This window comes from Penicillium hordei, assembly GCF_028827395.1.
Source record: "Penicillium hordei strain IBT 12815 chromosome Unknown utg000004l_segment0_segment0, whole genome shotgun sequence".
NCBI classification, from domain to species: domain Eukaryota; kingdom Fungi; phylum Ascomycota; class Eurotiomycetes; order Eurotiales; family Aspergillaceae; genus Penicillium; species Penicillium hordei.
The window spans coordinates 1,607,182-1,626,126 of record NW_026623145.1 but is presented as its reverse complement, the minus strand read 5'-3'; the positions used below and the strand labels follow the sequence as shown (position 1 = coordinate 1,626,126).

At 48.7% G+C, this 18,945-nt stretch overlaps 5 protein-coding genes across 5 annotated transcripts; 3 read left to right on the top strand and 2 right to left on the bottom strand.

The window, feature by feature from the left end:
- Positions 1 to 4,075: 4,075 nt before the first annotated feature.
- Positions 4,076 to 5,713, bottom strand: N7537_007889 (pyridoxal phosphate-dependent aminotransferase; the record flags this gene model as incomplete). The annotated part of the gene is made up of 4 exons (XM_056898944.1): positions 4,076 to 4,677; positions 4,738 to 5,023; positions 5,096 to 5,571; positions 5,629 to 5,713. 4 exons carry the CDS (start codon positions 5,711 to 5,713, stop codon positions 4,076 to 4,078), a joined length of 1,449 nt encoding a protein of 482 aa, XP_056751020.1.
- A 994-nt stretch (positions 5,714 to 6,707) lies between these two features.
- On the bottom strand, positions 6,708 to 9,670 carry N7537_007888 (Rho family guanine nucleotide exchange factor CDC24; the record flags this gene model as incomplete). Its single annotated transcript, XM_056898943.1, has 4 exons — positions 6,708 to 8,071; positions 8,131 to 8,317; positions 8,391 to 8,639; positions 8,699 to 9,670. The coding sequence occupies 4 exons, from the start codon at positions 9,668 to 9,670 to the stop codon at positions 6,708 to 6,710; spliced, it is 2,772 nt and encodes a 923-aa protein (XP_056751019.1).
- Positions 9,671 to 11,631: 1,961 nt separating this feature from the next.
- N7537_007887 (F-box and WD domain protein) lies at positions 11,632 to 14,217 on the top strand (the record flags this gene model as incomplete). The annotated part of the gene is made up of 2 exons (XM_056898942.1): positions 11,632 to 11,878; positions 11,996 to 14,217. The coding sequence occupies 2 exons, from the start codon at positions 11,632 to 11,634 to the stop codon at positions 14,215 to 14,217; spliced, it is 2,469 nt and encodes an 822-aa protein (XP_056751018.1).
- Positions 14,218 to 14,890: 673 nt separating this feature from the next.
- Positions 14,891 to 15,844, top strand: N7537_007886 (uncharacterized protein; the record flags this gene model as incomplete). The annotated part of the gene is made up of 4 exons (XM_056898941.1): positions 14,891 to 14,945; positions 15,003 to 15,079; positions 15,150 to 15,563; positions 15,617 to 15,844. The coding sequence occupies 4 exons, from the start codon at positions 14,891 to 14,893 to the stop codon at positions 15,842 to 15,844; spliced, it is 774 nt and encodes a 257-aa protein (XP_056751017.1).
- A 1,845-nt stretch (positions 15,845 to 17,689) lies between these two features.
- On the top strand, positions 17,690 to 18,531 carry N7537_007885 (pectate lyase; the record flags this gene model as incomplete). Its single annotated transcript, XM_056898940.1, has 3 exons — positions 17,690 to 17,870; positions 17,921 to 18,057; positions 18,124 to 18,531. The coding sequence occupies 3 exons, from the start codon at positions 17,690 to 17,692 to the stop codon at positions 18,529 to 18,531; spliced, it is 726 nt and encodes a 241-aa protein (XP_056751016.1).
- Between the last annotated feature and the right edge of the window lie 414 nt (positions 18,532 to 18,945).

Sequence of the window (18,945 nt, the reverse complement as noted above, 5' to 3'; positions counted from 1 at the left end):
ACTAAAATGCCTCTGGTCAATTGGTCTTGCTACACCTCCACTTCTGTAGTGTTTCAAGACTAGCATAACGGGGCCAGCTAAGTTCCATGGGCGCATCGGACTATAGATTCCCTGCGGAGACTCGGAGACTAGGATCTAGCCGCTTGCCAACTAATGTATCAGAATGTGTTGGGATGGAAATGAAACCAAAATCCAACATGGGACGGTGATTGGTTCAATATCACTCGCGTATATAGATGCACCGATAGAGGAGCATTAATTAATTAAGATCGCAAAAGACCCAATCTCGATAAAACATGGCGAATTAAAAAATAATCAAGAGTGCAACATAGATTCACGATCGGAGAAACGAGGCTTCGCTTCCAGCGACCGAGGCTGATATTTCCGGCCCCCATGCCAAGCCCCTTTCTCTGTTGTAGTAGCATCAGCGTTTTTGGCCCTATTGACGCCTAGGAGGGGGGGGCCTAACTACTCCATAGTCAATCAACGGATGGGGAACATCAGGGATACGAGACGTCGAGAGCTGCAGGTAATTTCAAAACTTGTGAGAATTTAAGTTCATTTCCGTGTTGCAGCATGTGCAATACCGGAGCAGAGAGAGAAATAGGATCAAAGCAGAAAAAGAAAAAAAAAGAAAAGAAAAAGACCACCAGGATTGAAAGAGCTAGGCACAGGTATTTCCGTTTTCGGATTTGATCGGCTATACACTCATTTACTGACTTATTATAAATCGACAGAGTACGGAGTACGTATGTACATACATAAGCTCCCATGCGAGATCCCTACGCGCTCCAAGAGTCGGTGTGGGGATATTTCCAACGGCGATCTAAGGGGGCAGGACTGGACCCGCAGCGGGCTTCCTCGTGTAAATGGTCGAAGCGAGAATTTGCTACAATACCCAGGTGAAAAAAAGTGTCTAGAGAGCCTGTCATGGGTGTCCCCGGTCAGGTGTATGGCGATGTGCATTAAAGCATTGCCTAAGGTGGGAGGTTTCTGAAACGGGATAAATGACGACATGGAGCATGGCCATGTAGTATCGGAGTTAGGGCATTACGTTCCTATTTCCTAGAGAAGTAGTACTCCGTAGACGCCGTTGCATAGCTTGCCGGCGTTGACGCGGGGTGGAGAACGTGAGCTTTTTTATGGGGGACTCTCGAGGTACTACAGTAGGAAGACTCAGTTCCTAATGGGGAAAGCAGTGTGTACCGTAAGAGAACATCCCTGTTCCTATGAATCCAAGGTGTTATTTCTAGACCTATCAAGTGATCTACAAATAGTTATGTATAATAGTACTCCGTATAAATGGTATAAGAGTAAAAGAGCTTGGGCCTTCCGGGAGCACCGGGGTACACGGCGCAGAGACTGGTAAGTGCGGGTATTGTATTGTCAAATACATGACATTGCGGAGATGCGCTATGGACCGTTCCCGAAGGTCCACTAGGATCCCGGTACCTGGAGACGGTATTTCATTTGGTACATTACAAGTATCTAGTAATTCAAGATATTAGATGAATACTGCATATTGTAGGTATACATACTCCGTACTCCGTATGGAATGTAATAAGCAGAATCACATTGTCTAGGAAACTCAAAATAGGAAACTCAAAAGGAAATACTTGGCGATCCACAATGTAACCTGTCAAAGACAATTTCTTGGAAACCTCACCTGTTAGCCGACTAGATTCTGGTTCCATGTGGTCCCCGATTGTCGACCTACGTAATCTACATTTGGAATGGTAGATGGAGCCCGTCAAAAGAGTAGTGGGGGTCGGTAATCTTTCCATGGTATGTTGTAACAATCAACCATTTCCATTGAAACTAGCCCGATCTGTCCGGGAAAAGACATAAGAGAGACGTAAGAAACAAGCTTTGTGGAATGGGGTAGAGGACACGCACATCTCAGGTCACGGGATTTTGATCCAATAATTTCACTTCAAAATCATCTCCGAAAGCAGTTGCCTCGTTACAAAGTACAATGTATGTTGTATGAAGACTTGGGAAAAAAGAGGGGGTTTCCTCTAAATGGCAAGTTGAATACGAGCGATCACCTAGTTCTAGCTCGACAAAACTGTGTTCTTGCGGCTCAGGCCGATCCCAAACTTTCAAAAAAAAAACTTTCAAACTAGAAATTTGAAAACAAGAACAGAACCAATACTAGACCCAGAACCAGAACCAGAACCAGAAAAAAGAAAAAAGAAAAATCAAATGATTGCCGCTCGGCTATTCGTAGTGGAGCAACATTTGAAGTCCCAAACCTTGCTGCTCTCATTTTCCACATGGCAGATCTGAATTTATATCTTCAACTCCATATATTGCACAAACCTGGAAAGCTCATCCCTGAAAGATATCGTCTCGCAGTATGAAACCTAATATGACCAATGATCTCCCCCCATAAGTGGTCCCCCCCCCCCACCACTTCCCAACCAATGTCTGGGAATGTCTGGTCTAGATCGCGGTGTGGGATCGTCGTTTCTTAGGAGCTCTTGGGAGCTCCACCGATCAGCAGGATTTAAAGTAAACCAATGCCGAGGAGATACAACATACAGGAGAAAAGAGGAGATATTCGACTATATCCACCAGCTCCACAACTTACCGTTACCTATTTCTGGTTCTTGAATCCACTTAGCGTTAATATGCGTGCCATCCAAGGGTCCAAGGGTGGAGAGCGAAACAGAGCTGTTTGTTTCAAATATTCTTTCCCCTGGACAGAGGTGTCGAACTCTGTATAAAGTTTAGTCAGATCGGTGTGATCTTCGTTTTTATACAGTTACTTTTGCTTGTCCGTGCCACGCAATTGTCTTAGCGTATAGTAGTAGTAGTAGTAGTAGTAGTAGTAGTAGGTAGTACTGGTGTAATCGTACATGTTAAATGGAAATGTTATACGAATATCCCTCTGTACGCTGGGAACAGATAATCATTTTGATTTCGACCTATAAGTCAAGTCCAAATGCCAATCATCAGTTCTGCATTAATAATACGGAGGCCATAACTGGTTAATTAACAAGTTATGCCGGTATTTATTTGCAAGATGCTCTTTGTGCCTTTCAAAAGATGCCTCAGGCATCAATAACCTATCTACTAAATCGTATTAGGAAATTTTAGACGAAACAGCACCAGTGGCACCTGTCATTGGTCCGTTTCTTCTATTATCCATCCTCACACTGGGGAAAATGTATCCATATCCAGACCAAACAAATTACTGTATAACTTACAGTTGTATACCTAAGGACATCTCTTAATATCGAGGGTCTCACGGGTGTACGACACTGGTAACGGCTGCGTTTATAAGCCTTTTGTGCGACGTCATCCGGACAGGATAAAGATGCCGGGTCTGTGAATGGCAGTTGTTTTATATGTCGTACCATGCAGCTGCCTATCTAGGAATAGCCATCTTGGCAACTGTATCAGTCTTGGATTCCTGAGGTTGTCGGCGAAGGCTGAACCGGAGGATCTCCTGAACGATTCGGGAAACGGGAAATGGAGGGGGCTTGCTGTGGCTTGACTGGGGGGAATTTAGGGGGGCCATGTACTGTGTACTTCCTTTCCTTTTTAGAGCTCACTCCCTAGTTAATAAGCAGTAGGTCGGTGACATGGACACATGGCTAATGGTATTTTGACCGAGACTAGGTGGGAGGAGATTGGACCATTGGGATATTGGCCACTCCTCCCGGCTGATGGGCTGGTTTTTGGCTGCTTGGAGCACATGAGCAGCTTGTTGCGTGATATCGGTACTTCATGCAGGTACATATGCGATGGTGACCTCGTGATCTGTTATGTTAGGTATGGATTATTTGATCGGGGAGAAAAGACAAGACGTAGTCTGGAAGTATGTGCATAGGATACTCTAATCTAGGTGGTGCATGTCGAGTCAAGCCCTCGCGCTGAAGCCTTATTAATCCTGTAAAACACCTCTTCTCAGCTATCAGCGTAGCAAGCAAAGCCCAATAAAACGATATTAATAAGGTGAGAATGCAGATTATTATGTTACGTCTCAGCCAAGATGCTGACCAGGCACAGCCTGATAACAACCCCAACCCTAGATCGGACCAAAGGTCCTAATCAAGACCAAAGAAGCCTAATCATCCGAAACAGCAACCTCATCCTCCCACTTCGCCACGCCCAACTCACGCGCACGGTTAACAACACGCTCAATACCATCAAGACCCATCTTCAACACATCCATCCTAGGCCCGTAGCTCAGACGGACAAAGTGGTGACACGGGCTGTCAAAGAGATCACGACGCTTCGCAGGGTTCAAGTCAAAGAAGATACCAGGAACAACAATGACCTTCTCACTCAGCAGGGCATTAAAGAAGTTCAGGCCGTCGGAGATGTTAGCCTGAGGAGGCAGGGGCGGGTCGAGCGAAGTCAGATCAAGCCAGACATAGAAAGTAGCCCCAGGGATGTCCTGGACACGGAAGCCGATATCGTAGAGACGTCCCAGAACGTAGTCGCGCTTCTCCATGAAGTGGCTCTGCAGCGCCTTCATCTCGGTGCGCACGAGCGAGGGCTCCAGCATCGGGATCGCGGCTTCTTGGAATGGCACGTTTGCACCGCCGTCGAGGTAAGAGCCTGCGGAGCCGAGGGCGTCGACGAAGTCTTTGGGGCCGACCACCCACGCAATTCGCCAGCCGGGCAGGCGGAAGCGCTTAGTGAGTCCGTCGATCAGGAGGACGTCTGTGGTTCGGGTTAGTTTGGTCATGTACAAAATTAGGTTCTGGGATGTGTATATCGTACCATCCTTGTTAACGTCGACGACGTTTGCGGCACCACTGATCGTCGATCCGTCGCAGCCCGTTGTGTAGTTGTATCCACCGTAGAACTCATCCAGAATGAGAGTCGCGCGGTCACGGCAGAGATCCTGGATTTCCACCAGCTCCTCTTGCGGCACAAAGTGGCCTGTGGGGTTACGGGGGTTGGAGGTCAGCAGCACCTGTGTGCCACGGGCAATTTCCTCGGCGATCTTGTTGGGATGAATGTGGTAGTGGTCATCCTTTGAGAGAGGAAGGGGGATGGGAGCAATCTGCAGGATCATCAGTAAACGGTAACACACATTCGAGCTCAGCCTTCAGCTCAACTCTTCCGAATAACGCACGTTCTTGAACAGAGTCAACATCTCCGAGTACGCAGAGTAATCGGGGATGGGGAAGGACAGGTACGAGTTGCCCAGGATGGCAGCAATGCGAATCAGGCCAGCGCGACCACCGGGAACAATGCAGACATTCTCCCAGGTATACTGGCTGTCCTTGCCCTGACGGTAGTGGTCGTTGTACAGACGAGCGACAGCGGCGCGCAATGGCTTGATACCGGCGGTCGGGCCGTATTCCCGAGCAGCGGAGGTGATAGGAATGGAAGTCGGGCGGGCGAAGCTGCCCTCGATCTCGTCGTCGGCTTCGGGGGCTCCCTGACCTAGATTGGCCCAGCCGGTAGGATCCTCAGCGTAGCCATGTTCAGAGGCTCGCTCTGTGCACCAGACGACACCGGTGGAGGCACGAGAAGCGTCGAGACCGGCGTGGGGACGGTGACCTTCGTGAGCGGCTCGAAATTGCCGATGGGTTTCTGATCGGAGTTCTGAAGATTTTTAAAGTCAGACATGTCAGACATGTGATATTGAACGCATATACGTACCATTGTCCGTCAAATCCTTGGAGGTCGATAAGCGGCGGTTCTCAGAGGGGCGCAGGATGCTCAGGCGGCGGCCGGAGAACGACATTCTTGGCGGGGTTTCTGGGGTTTGTATAAAATCCTTGCAGGCCCTTTTCTATAAAAAATAGTAAAAGCGTCGGGGAAGTGAAAGGGTAAAGGGTTAAAAAAAAAGGAGAACAGAACAGAACAACTTTTACACCGAAGCGGGTTTGTTTTATAAAATGACGCTTGCCAGCAAATACTGGGCGACGATTCGACGAAATCACCGACTTTGCCCTTTCATAATTCCCTCGGGACGTCAGGACCACCAGGCGCTCCCTCTCCAATCCATTAATAACGCATTTTGAGGTATTTTCAATGTAGTATTTTTTTGGCGATCTCTCAGCCGATACTGCCGGGAGTTACTTGGGTATGTATCTAAGTATACATGTACTTCTATAAATATAGTTATAGATCTATAGCCCTAGCTCTAGCTGTAGCTGTACCTGGATCTGGCCCTGCCAAGAATCGGCTATCCGACGGCATCCCGATCAGATAGGTAAGTGGATACGCGTTATATGGGAAAAAGGATGTGTAATTCCACAGTATAAAAAAAAACCAATAGACATATACATCATATAGAAGCTTCGTACGTTCGTGGACATTGAGATACTAGTAGATCAGTAAAGAGATAACAATCCGCGAAATGGAAACGCAAATTCAAAACAATGGGACGTCTTTCATCGGACAATCCCTTCACCTCGTCACCAGGGCATCATTCATGCCATAAACAAACCATTAGATGCTCGGAGAACGATCCAACTACATGTTTGCCACGGCGTGGCTCGCTGAAGGTCACAAAGAAGAAGGGGGAGATAGAAATGAGGATCTCCCCCGAGAACGGGCTGCTTAACAGTTCCAAGCCAATCTAGTTGGAACAGTAAGGGCCAGGATGGAAGAACGAGCGCCACAGGCGATGCAAAGCGTTGAAAAGACAGGGATCGATGCGATCCTCGCGGGGGGAATCAAGGGAGGTATTAAGTCAAGAATGAGCGGGAAAGCAAACAAGAAAATGAAATGGTCTAATCGACCACCTGGCAGTAGAGTTGAATCTCTCCCACCAAGCCCTTGGCGAGCATATCACGATGTTGTTCCCGCCACTCCATGAAAGCAAGCTGGACTGCCTCATCACTATCGATCGTGACGAAATCACCATCTTCATCGCGGTAGCGCAGTCGAACGGTTTTGCTCCCGATGGATCGATCGGTGAACCGAGCGAGTTTGGCATCCACACGGTCCGTCAATGAACGGAACAAAATGTTAGTCGCGATTACCAGCGTGACATAGTTGTCCTCAAAATTCACTTTGGCCTTGAGTTGAGTAGGCATGTAGTCTCCTTCCTCTAGCGGCTCTTGGGTCAAGGGCGAGGTGGCATGATCGGAGATTTGCCCAGAATTACGGTTATCGTTATATTCTGGCTCGTTGAAATGCGTGGTGTGGAGTTGGGGCTGGGTACGAATGGGGAGCTGGTGGTTGATAGGCGAACCGTTCTGGCTACGGTTGACGGGGGCTTTCATGTTGGCCATGTGCGCGGGAATCGGTGGCACGGGGACGTTGTCAACTGTCTGCATAGTGTGCACTCCCATGTAACGCCGTGACTCGGGATTGTTATTGTGGTGGTGAATATCAGGGCTACTAGCCGATCGCATCCGCTGGGTCATGCCATTTGCAGAGTGAGCCTGCGGGCCCGAGAGTGGAGGCAATGACGGGCGCTGAGCACCTCTTGCAGGAGGCTGAGGTGGGAAATATCCGCCAGAGGTCGACCCTTCTCGCGATGTGACACGGGACAACGCTGGTGCTGTGTAGCGAAGGGAATCTTCATTCCAGACCGAGGATGGAGTGGTGGAATTTGTATTCTGACGACTGAAGGAAAATCCTGCGGATTGAGAACTCGATCTCGTGGAAGGAGTCTCCGCCGTGGGAGAAAAGTAGGAGCTCATATTTCGATCACCAGGGGACATGCTTCCGTTGCCGGAGAACTGAGTGTGCACCGAAAGCGTTGGATCGGTTCCTGCATAGCGTGGTCGGGTGTTGGGGTGAGGAACAGAGGTGGTGCTGCCACCAGTGGCAGATCGGGTTCTCAGACTAGTACTGGACGCATTTCGGCTCATTGGGAATTCGGAATGATATGCATCTTTGCTGTTGGCGTCATCGGTATCATACTCTTGTTGATAGGGGTTGGGCATATGCGCCATGCCCTCCATGTATGTGAACTCGCTGTCGGATGTACCAGTATTGCGCAAAGTGCGTCTCTCCGCTTGGATCGCCCGTTGGGTATCAATGTCCTTGTACCAATTCCGCATGGTGTCTTCATTTACATATCGGATGATGAAATTATCGACGACACCAGGGTCTCCTTTCCAGAAAATCTGAATACGATAGAGTCCTGTTGGGATCAATTAGAGGCATGTTTTGTTAACCCCGCAGGCCAAGAGTAATGCTTACCAGGCTTTTGAAGACAAACAATATCTGTGACATTGGCCATGTAGATTCGACCCTTCAATTGAAGACGAGCCTTTCCTTTCGCATTCAAAGACGGTTTATCTTTTTGCATCATAAGCTTGGACTTTTGCTTGTTGGGATTGATATCTTTGCAACAGAGAAGTATGCGCTCGAAGAGATAGATATGGTACTAAGGGCAATGTCAGTAATGTGCCATTTCGGGGAACCAAAAAGCGTAAGACGCAGAAAGCGAGATCACATACCTCTCTCTCACTATCCTTTCCACTATCCCCCTTGACAACTTGGAAAGTGCCAAATCGAAGAAGATCTCCGAATGACTCCATCTTCAATGCTTTCCAGTCATCTACACGCTCAGATAGATCAACTACTGCCGCAGCCAAGTGTTCTTTGTGGATTGCCTCGTTGGCAAAGTCCAACACATTCTGAATACAATTGACTGCATGTGTGATATCAGCCTGGAGTTGCTCGTCTTCTAATTGTTTGCGTAGCTCCTGAAAAGAAACATCCATATTAGCTCGTTAATCTTGAACCTAGCATTCAGCAAACTTACCAAGAGCATCAGCGGGTATCGAGTCAAACGCTGGAAAGGTTTCACGAAGAATCCATTGAGCGTTTTCGGCTGAGCGACCATTTGCTGCAGATCTATATGGCGTGGCGCACTTTGGATTTTGTCCCATTCCTTCATACAGGCTTCGTCACAACGCATCTGATTGGCAATGAAAGGCTCATATTGGCGGAAAGCATCTTCATGCAGGAAGAAAAGTTGACCCCAGTTCTGCATTTCTTCGGGCAAGGCGTAGTGCTGCTCCATGCGAATGAGGAACCGTTGGGCAAAGTCTAGTAGGTTGTTTAAGTTGAGGAAAATCTGATGGCTCGCATCGCCTGTCAAAGCACCTGTCTCTTCCAGTTCCTTCTTGAGCGCTTGGAGATTCTGCAGGTGATGAACATAGTCACGCTCCGTCTCCAGGAGTTCCTTGAGAATATGCTCTCGCTTGGTAAGCTTCACATTGGCCTTCGCGGAGGGAGCCTCCAGAACTTCAGATTGCTTTAGTTGACCTTGCATCTCGAGGATGTCCACCACACGGTTGACCATTTTGATCACTTTGATGAATCCAGTGGTACTCTCGCCGTAAAGGTCAGTGATCAAAAAGCAATCCTGTTGAGGGAATTCCAGCTCTTGTAAACAGGCCTGTAGGAATTTGAATGTCGCCGCTTTGGGACGCTTGGCCTCAGTTACCTTGCCAGGATCAATTTCTAGTGGCTCCTCGGGACCAGATGCATTATAAATTCTCAACAGTGGATAGCCATTTCTGAGGCAATTCCACAAGGAAGCTACCGGATCTGTATTCCCTCTCATGTGATCATCATCATCCATCTCTTGCAGGTATGACTCAAAGTTGGGAACTTCGGATAGCCGCCTCCTCAAATTGACACAACTTTGGTAGATCGATTCTCCACCGCGACGGTTGATGATGTTATCTTCGGCGACCGGAGCGCCGCTCATGGCTGAAGAGTCGATCATATCGAATTTCCTCGAGGGCCAGATATAGATGAGTTAGACCAGCCAGGCTCAACTTAAATCTGCACAGCAGACCCAAGAGGGATAGGTTCGGAGGGATCGACGAGCGTCGGAAGTAGAGAGATGACGATCATGAGTTCCCCGGGTGGGTGTGAGCTGCACGGCGCAGGGAGATGTCAAACAGGAGTTCCGGTCGAAATTCCGGAGACCAACAGCGAAACGATCGGTTCTCGGTCGCAGGCTTGATTGTTTCAGATACGGATCCCGGGAAGCGCCCTCGAGATCAGAGGGAACAGGTGATAAATATAGGTATATCTGTTTGAACCAATAGCGCGGATATCAAATACGATGCACCGTCACTTTCTAGAGGAAAAGGAGGGGCTGGAGTAATATATTCCGACCTGCAGCCAGTCCCAATCGATGGGGTGTGGGAATTCAGGTGTTTTAAATGACCGCTGCAGCCGGGCAGGCGAGTCAAATCAGGTTAAAGAGAGTTCGGAGGAACACCTTTGCGAAAAGGCCAGTCACTAGGACTCAGCGGAGGACAATCGACGTCCCGAGAAAAAGGGGGCGCACGGAATGGTAGAATAAGAGAAGCCAAAAACAAGACGGGCTCGGCAGGTTAAATGAGGTCAAGAACCGAAACAACAAGAGCAAGCACAGCAGATAAGAGTTCTCCTGATGAAACACAGAGGAATAAGATCCTTGGAGAGAGGGTGAGCCGAAGGAGTCTGTTCAGTTGCCTCAAAGGGTTTAGCGTGTGTTTTATGGGGCGGTGTGATGTGGAGAGGGGCAGTTGGCTTTTGCTTGTGTCAGCAGCCCTTCACCTCCAGGGCTTGAGGCCTTGGGGCTAAGTAACCCAAGACCACAGGGGAGGGCTTGGGGGCTGGAGGGCTGAAAGAAGAGAGCCGTATTGATGTTGGAGATTTTATATTTATGCATAGTTCAGTGGTACATCTTATATAGGGTTCGCATACAAAAGGTACATCCACTAAACCAGATAGGGAAAATATATACGGAGTACGGAGTACTCACTACTAAAATATTTCTGCTCTAGAACATTATTAACTCCTCCAGGGGCTCCAGGACTGTCTTTAGCGCTTATAAATGGTCTGTGCAATTGTAAGACAGATTTTAGCGGTTCCCTTCGACGTAATAGCACTATATTAGCACTATATTAGCACCTATTTTGGAAAATGCAATCAGTATTATTCTTTTTCCCCAGACTAACTAGACATGGGGCCCTCTAACCGTAGCTATTGCCCTAACCAGAATATAGAGGAATCTGGATCTAATACAACAGCCTATATACTACGAGTTGCTTCTACGGCAACATAATGGTATGTGAGACATGGAGGAATGGACCCGTTCTTGACTTTCCACTTTTCTTTGATTGATATTTTCGTTCTCTTTATCAATAACCTGCTTTTCTCATGAAGAACTCAGCTATGCATGTTTTTGCTATAGCACTATAGAGACTCAACCCACGTGACTCACAGGGGAAAACCATGTGTCCATTTAACGCGTGCCTACATAATCAAACGTATTTATTCGAATGTTACTTCGAGTGATGGGAGGGCTTTTTAGGATAGCTCGGTATTTAAATTTAAATTTCACCGAAATTCTTCTTTTTCTTCGGATTTAAATTGAATTCTCGGATTCTCCATTTTTTTGTTCCACTTTGCGACTGAAGTCCCTAGCTCGCGATAATTGTGCTCTATCAATCAGGTGGGCCTTGCCTCGCCCAAACGTGACGTGACATGCACCGAGACCAACCCATCTACTCAACCTCCTTCCTTTTCCCAACCCTCTTACAAAAGGACCCTATCCTCATTTATTAATCTTCTATAATCACCCCCGGGGCTTAAAAGTTCCTTGTAGGATTTCGCAGCTATCGCGCAACGCCATTGATCTCGGCGTCCGACCCATCAGCTCGGTGCAGACCCCTCTGAAAACCCGCATCAATGAAGGGTGAGCCCTTACCCGATGCTCCCGATGCCCCCGATGCCCCCGCTGCTCAAGTCTCCCCTGCGCTGCAATTGCAGACTACTACCGTCCCCGAGTTCTCCACGCCTTCTCTGTCACCCTCGTTTAGGCTAGATGAAGGCTATTCGGACGATACTCGAAGTCAGGCCGACAAAGATCTGGGATCGGACAATGTCATGGCGCTTCCAAATTGGGTGCTCGCCCAGTCTGAGGCCGGTAGAGCTGGTAAGATATCCCTATCCCTTCCCCACTGTGGTGATTGCCACGAGCGCGCAGCATTCGCTTCTTTTGCTTGTCGCTTTTGCGATTTTCCTTGTTAACCGACCTTTTTCCCACTTCTAGAGCTCGCATACAGCCTTCTTCGGTCTCTACGAACCTCAAGCATCGCCGCAGTAGTTGATCGACTTAACCCCATCCTCCATATTGACCCATGCGTCAGGCTTCCCCCGGAAATCACATGGGAGATCTTTACCTATCTCGACATTCGGACGCTCCTGAATGCATCGCTTGCATCCCGCTCATGGCGTGAACGTATCCTTGACTCGGGTCTGTGGAAATTCCACTATATTCATGAAGGTTGGGAAATGGACACAGGCGCGATTCGTGCGTTTGAGCAAGAACATTCAGAGGCCATGTCGCCTCAGACCCGGAAGTCCCGCCTACGACACTCGGAACTAGATATCGGGGAACCTAAGCAGAAAAAGCGCGTGCCGTCAACCTGGCTCGATTCACGAAGCGATGAAAACCAAAGACCGACCGTGTTTGACCCTGTTCCCCCGGTGGCCGATAGTGAAGGCGATCACCACATGACTGACGATGACGACCAAACTGCACCTTCGTTCGCTGATGACCCGGAGTCCGTTCTGCCAACTAATATACCTGAATCTTCTTCGCCGCTGTACCCACCTCTACGGTCGCATCTTCTCATGCGGGATACCAACGGAAGCGCTAAAGTCAATTATTTCCACGTCTACAAGCAACGCAGGCGCCTCGAAGCAAATTGGCATCAAGGCCGCTACACCAATTTTCAACTTCCTGACCCATGCCATCCAGACGAGGCTCATCGGGAATGCGTATATGCGATCCAGTTCGAAGGCCGATGGTTAGTCAGTGGGAGCCGAGACAGGACTGTGCGAGTCTGGAACCTGGATACTAAAAGACTGTGGCACCCCCCACTGGTGGGACACGTCAAGTCCGTACTTTGCCTGCAATTTGATCCTCAACCCGAGGAAGACATCATCATCTCTGGCAGCAGTGACAAGTCCGTCATCATATGGAAATTCTCCACGGGAGAAAAGATTCGTCAAATTAAAGACGCGCATTTCGACTCGGTGCTCAATCTCAAATTCGATCATCGCTACCTTGTAACATGTTCCAAAGACCGAACTGTGAAGGTATGGAACCGCCGAGATCTTCTACCGAATAGCAAGGATTATCCGCGTATCTGCCATGGATCAGGCGCCACATATCCTACATGGATAATAGATATCGACGCGGTTGCACCAAGCTTTCTTGAAGCCGGCATTGCACATGATCAATACAAAGCTCTAGAGCCTTACACGTTGCTTATGACCGTGGAAGGACATGGAGCTGCCGTGAATGCAATGCAGATTCACGGTGATGATATTGTGACAGCATCTGGAGATCGAGTGATCAAGGTCTGGAACATCCGCACTGGTGCATGCTCGAAGACCTTGCTTGGCCATGAGAAAGGCATTGCATGTGTTGAATTCGACAGCCGAAGAATCGTCAGTGGGAGCAATGATAACTCTGTTCGTATCTACGATCACGCCACCGGAGCTGAGGTGGCGTGTCTGCGAGCTCATAGTAATCTCGTTCGCACCCTTCAAGCAGGGTTTGGTGATGCTCCAGGTGCCGATGAAACCTTGCGCGGAGAAGTGCGAACGTGTGAAAATGCGTTCTTCGCCGCTCAAGAGGCCGGATTGGACGTTGACATGGGTCGTCGGGAGCAACGCCGCAATGGCTACCAACCGAACACTAGGGGATCACGGGACCCTCGCGATATCCCTGCCCTGGGAGCAAAAATCCCACCCGGTGGTGGAGGTAGTAGCTGGGCCCGTATCGTGTCCGGTTCCTACGACGAGTCAATCTTAATCTGGCACAAAGACCGTGATAACAAGTGGACAACAGATCATCAACTGCGACACAATGATGCCATCACGAATTCCGCTCGTGCGAGCCTCAGCCAACTGGCGCGAACCACTGTTTCTGCCCAGGCTCAACAATTGCAAGCAGCACAGGCTCTGGCGACACTTGGGCAAAATGCCAATGTCAACCCCCACGCTGGTCGTGACAACCCGCCACTTGTGCCTCCTCTGGTTATCAACTCTGTGCCAGCCCACCCACCTCCTGCTCACCATCACCACCACCATGGTCACCAACGCAGACCTCAAGGGTCCGCGATAGCTGCGAGGGTGTTCAAACTCCAGTTTGACGCACGGAAGCTCATTTGTGCCAGCGTGGACCCTCGCATTGTCGGATGGGATTTTGCCTGCGATGATGAAGATATAATTGAGGCGAGTCCGTTCTTCAAGGGGCTTTGATCTTTCTCTCGCCTTTACGCCTTTTAATACCAACATCTGCTCTTATTTTACTTCGGTGCATCTCCTGCATTGCCCTTCCTGGGCGCGGATTGTGAACCCTCTGATGAAGAGACGGCTCAATTCACTTGACGACCTTTTATTATTAGCATCCATGCGATCGCGTTGTGATTTCTTTGCCTGGTGCATTGCTCCTTGCTCCTACGCTTTTTCCGTCTCTCTCTCCGGCCACCCACCCCTTGCCCTCTCCTTGCCCATCTTCTCAATGTCGTGTCATATACATACGATGGGCCCTTGCTTTCTATTTAATGATGTATTTCTTATTTCGACTTCTTTGTTAAGAGTCATTCCTGGCTATCCGGGTGTCATATCTTTTTCGGAGTTTCTTTTTCTATCTTTTGTTTTTCATTCTCATTGTTATCTTTCCTGCATGGCGCCGGTGTAGCATTTGATCTATATCATTATGACTAGCATCAATCAGAAAGGTTCAACTCAAGACAAGCTCACTTTACATAAACCACCTCGGCAAAATTGTCTTCATCTCTCAATTGGAATGTGGGATGTGGGACCCATGGACTGAAAAAAATTACATGACTCATCAGGTAGTAGTATATCCATAATAACTACATGGAACCTCCCCCAGACTCATAACCTCACTTCAGTTCTACATATCATCATGGCCACCCAAACTCCAGACTACCACCTCATCGGGCTACACACCCGCTACTCCAGTAAGCATCATGCAATCATAAACCAGCGGCCTTCACTAACAAGCCCTCTCCAAATAGGCTGGACAGCACGTGTCGAAGCAGTACTGGAATACTTCCAGATTCCCCACACACGCCAATTCATACAGCTCTCCGAGGTATGTAGATCTACCTAGACCCATCCTCAACACAGACCTGAGTATACAGTCACTCACATAAACCATACAGATAAAGCTCTATTCCCCAACAGGCCTTGTCCCAATCCTGCAATGCCACTCCCTCCCCTCAACAACAATAACAGACTCCCTCTCCATCTGCGAATTCCTCGCTGAATCAAACCCATCCCTCCCCCTCTGGCCGAAAGACCGCCACCTGCGCGCTCTAGCCCGCAGCGCTGCAGCCCAAATGCATTCCGGCTTCCCAGTCCTGCGGAATACCTTCCCCACAAACTTCCTCGCCAGGTACACGGGCAACGTGCCGGTCCCGGATGGTGCGGCTGCAGAGATAGCGCGCATGTTCCGGATCTGGGATTCGGCGCGGAAGGTGACGGCTGAGAGGCTTGCGCTGCTGGGTGAGGTTGATGATGGGTTTTTGTTTGGTGGGTTTAGTATTGCGGATGCCTTCTTTTGGCCGATTCTTTGGGTATGTTTCTTTCTTTTTTTCTCTCGGGGCATTTGGCTGACTTATATCTCTAGCGATTCCGCTCTTATGGTCTTCCGCTAGATGCTGCTGGACCTGATGCGCTGGCATGGATGGCGAGGATGTGGAGTGATCCGGTGTTTAAAACGCTGGGGGATAGGTACTATGCGCAAGCTGAGGACCCGCAGACTTGCCCCGCATATTATAATGATATCTTCCGGGATAGGGATGATGTGCAGTATGGGTTGTTTCCGAGGGATTGGACTTTCTCAGCTTCTGGGTGAGGATTATATCTATGTATATGGTGAGGGATTGATCGAAGTACATAGGTATAACCGAAACTAACTACATACATCAATGTAATTGCGAGAAGAACTGTGGATTCGAAGGGCTCAAAAGTTTTCCCGTAGCTACGGATAGGAAACAATCACTGTTTTCAGCGTAGAGAACCCCATCTTCAAGGTATGTACCTCCAGTGCTGTAGCGTATTTCCCTAGCCAGGTTTGCCTATTTTCGCTTTAATGCTCTCCGAGTAAAAATTTTCGGTCCAGGACCAGGTGAGCTTTCAAGGTTGCTCTGAGACACATCACCGGACAGACCACACCCGTCGAGTGATCAGAAATCACTCTCGGATCCTGAGATCAGACTCCACTCTCTTTGGCCACTTGGATAGTCCCCAGGGGTACCCGTGGACCTACCCAGGATCTGCACAGGTGGACGTCTACTGATCTCGGAGTATTTAGCCCACATATTCAGTCCATACCTAAAGCGGTATTCAGCCCCACAGTGTTGTATATTGTTGAAAGATCATATACTCCGTAGCAAAAACCAAATTGGAAGCTCTCAAGAGGAAAAGGAGTAAGTTGCAAGGGCAATTTCAACAGAGGCTAACTCTCCCTCTGTTGAAGTACCTCTTCGCCGAAACCACTTGGAATTCGAAACATCAGGAGTAAGTTCTTGCCAAGAGTTCCGGGGTTTCAACAAAAAAACCCCGATCTTGGCATCCAGCGCCAAGGCCGAAGGGGAAGGTTATATTTCCACCAATTTCAGCAGCGTAGATGTTTGGATAGTAGTGTGGGGAGAACAGGCTAATTCACCGTAAATACTCTTCCAAGCACAGTGAATATACACAGCTGGAAGCGCTCATAACTACAACGGAATCGTTTCCTCTTGCGTTCTCGAAGGATCTTCTCTCATTCGAAAGGGACACCGCCGATTTTTCTCGTTGGAGCCAATTTACTCGATACAAAGCTTCGAATTCCTTCATGTGAGCATTAGACCCGTACTCTTGCGGTATAGTGCGCGAAGGACCCTCCCACGTTGATATCTTCACGGCTTTGTATGGAGTATACTCCGGGCCCATACCACCTTCGGGTAAATTCCGGTAGAGGCCTTCTAAAGGACTTCCAATCGGCCTCAAGAGCGCTAGCGCGCGGTGAGGTGCGTATAAGGAACTCTAATATACTTTAAGAATGGGGCCCTTGACAAGGGAATGAATCTAGCTCTAGCTACATAACTAGATAGGACTCACATTTATCTCCCTGGCTTTTTCATAGTTCCTTTCTCGCCTCCCTCATGTAGTCTATTCCCTTTCGTAGCCTTCCTATTCCCTGGAGTAAGCTGTGATATCCATGAAAGCCTGCCAAAACGGCGAGGTCTAGCCTTTTTGGTTGGTGGATCTTCTAATCGCGTGGATAGTTTCAAGGCCGCATACACAGCCACAATGCCAATACTTCAAAATCTTGGCCTTTGGCATTTTCACTATAACTGTGTATTCGTATTGGCTACATAGAGCGGAATGAAGTGCCAAGGCGGATAATACCCAGGTAAGACGTTAGAAAATGTCTTATGTCCCCACAGAAAGGTAGAGATAGAATGTGCATCCCGGCCAAATTGGGATCTGGATCCTGCATAACTAGTCACAGTCGTGGGGTAATGCATCGAATCCCTCCAGTCAGATGTCGTTGAATTTCTTCATGTATATTGAGGAGTCTTGTAGCTGTATATCTGACGGAGGAAGTACTCCCTAGGTCCTATCTTGTTATGATCTCCAAAGATATAAAAGGCTCTGTGTTGGCCCCCGATTTGATCAACTATCACTAACCATCATCAACCATCAACTCAGCAAAATGCACTCCAGCGCCATCATCCTCGGTCTCATTGGCCTTGCTAGTGCCCAGACTCTCAACATTCCCTCTCGTGTGGGCAGCATTGTCTCTTTGCCTTCTCCCAGTGTGATCAAGGGCAAGGTTGATCTGGGTAACGGGGAGTACGATCGTGGTCGTGCCTGCAACAACGATGATGACACCGGTATGTCCACATAAAAAGCCAAGTCCAAATGAATGGAGCTGATTGAATAGGCTCCGACAACGCCGTGTTCATCTTGGAGGACGGTGCATCCCTGAGCAACGTGATCATTGGAAAGGACCAACTCGAGGGCATTCACTGCAAGGGATCCTGCACCCTGACCAACGTCTGGTTCCGTGACGTCTGCGAGGTGAGTCGTCCCATGTCTATCTGGTTATGTGTATCTGATCAAGCAATGCTAATGTGTCTTCTATAGGACGCCATTTCCATCCTCGGATCCGGAAACGCTCTCATTCAGGGCGGAGGTGCCCAGGAGGCCAAGGACAAGGTCGTGCAGCACAACGGTGCCGGAACCGTCACCATTGATGGATTCACCATTGTGAATGCAGGCAAGCTGTACCGTTCATGCGGCAACTGCAGCAACAACAAGAGCAAGAGCCCTCGCAAGGTCGTGGTCAAGAATGTCAAGGCCAACAACGTGCCTACCCTGGTGGGAATCAACTCCAACTACGGCGATCAGGCCGAAGTCAGCGACACCTGTGGATCCAGCGTCAAGCACGTGTGCCAGGAGTTCGAGGGAGTTGAGAAGTCGGACGATAAGGAGAGCCCCAAGCTGACTTCAACTGCTTCGTGCAAGGGACAGTCGTCTCTGTCTTCTTGCTAAGTTCGGATTCATCTTTTGATGGATGGAGAAAGGGAGGAGGCATGGATGTTTCTCACTGGCTATTAAGGAGGAAGAGGATGTCGTGGGCAAACAGATAGTGAAGGCCTCAGGTCATCACACCATCCCTCCTTTCAGACTACATACCTATGTAGGTAGTTATCAATGTAATATAAGACAATGTGGAAACCCCCGAAAACCCCTCGAATCCCTCTTAAACAGTACACATGCATGCCATGCTTCTATCAAATTTTCCATTTTAAGCGTCCTTATCATGCAGTATTAGTATATATTGCAGAGCTAATTCGGACTGCACACTAGGTATCAGTAGAGGGGTTTTGTAGGTAAGTTTCGTGATACAGGAACACATTCCCGGAGATAAATTAACGGTGAACGTGCTTATGGTTGAATTTATAC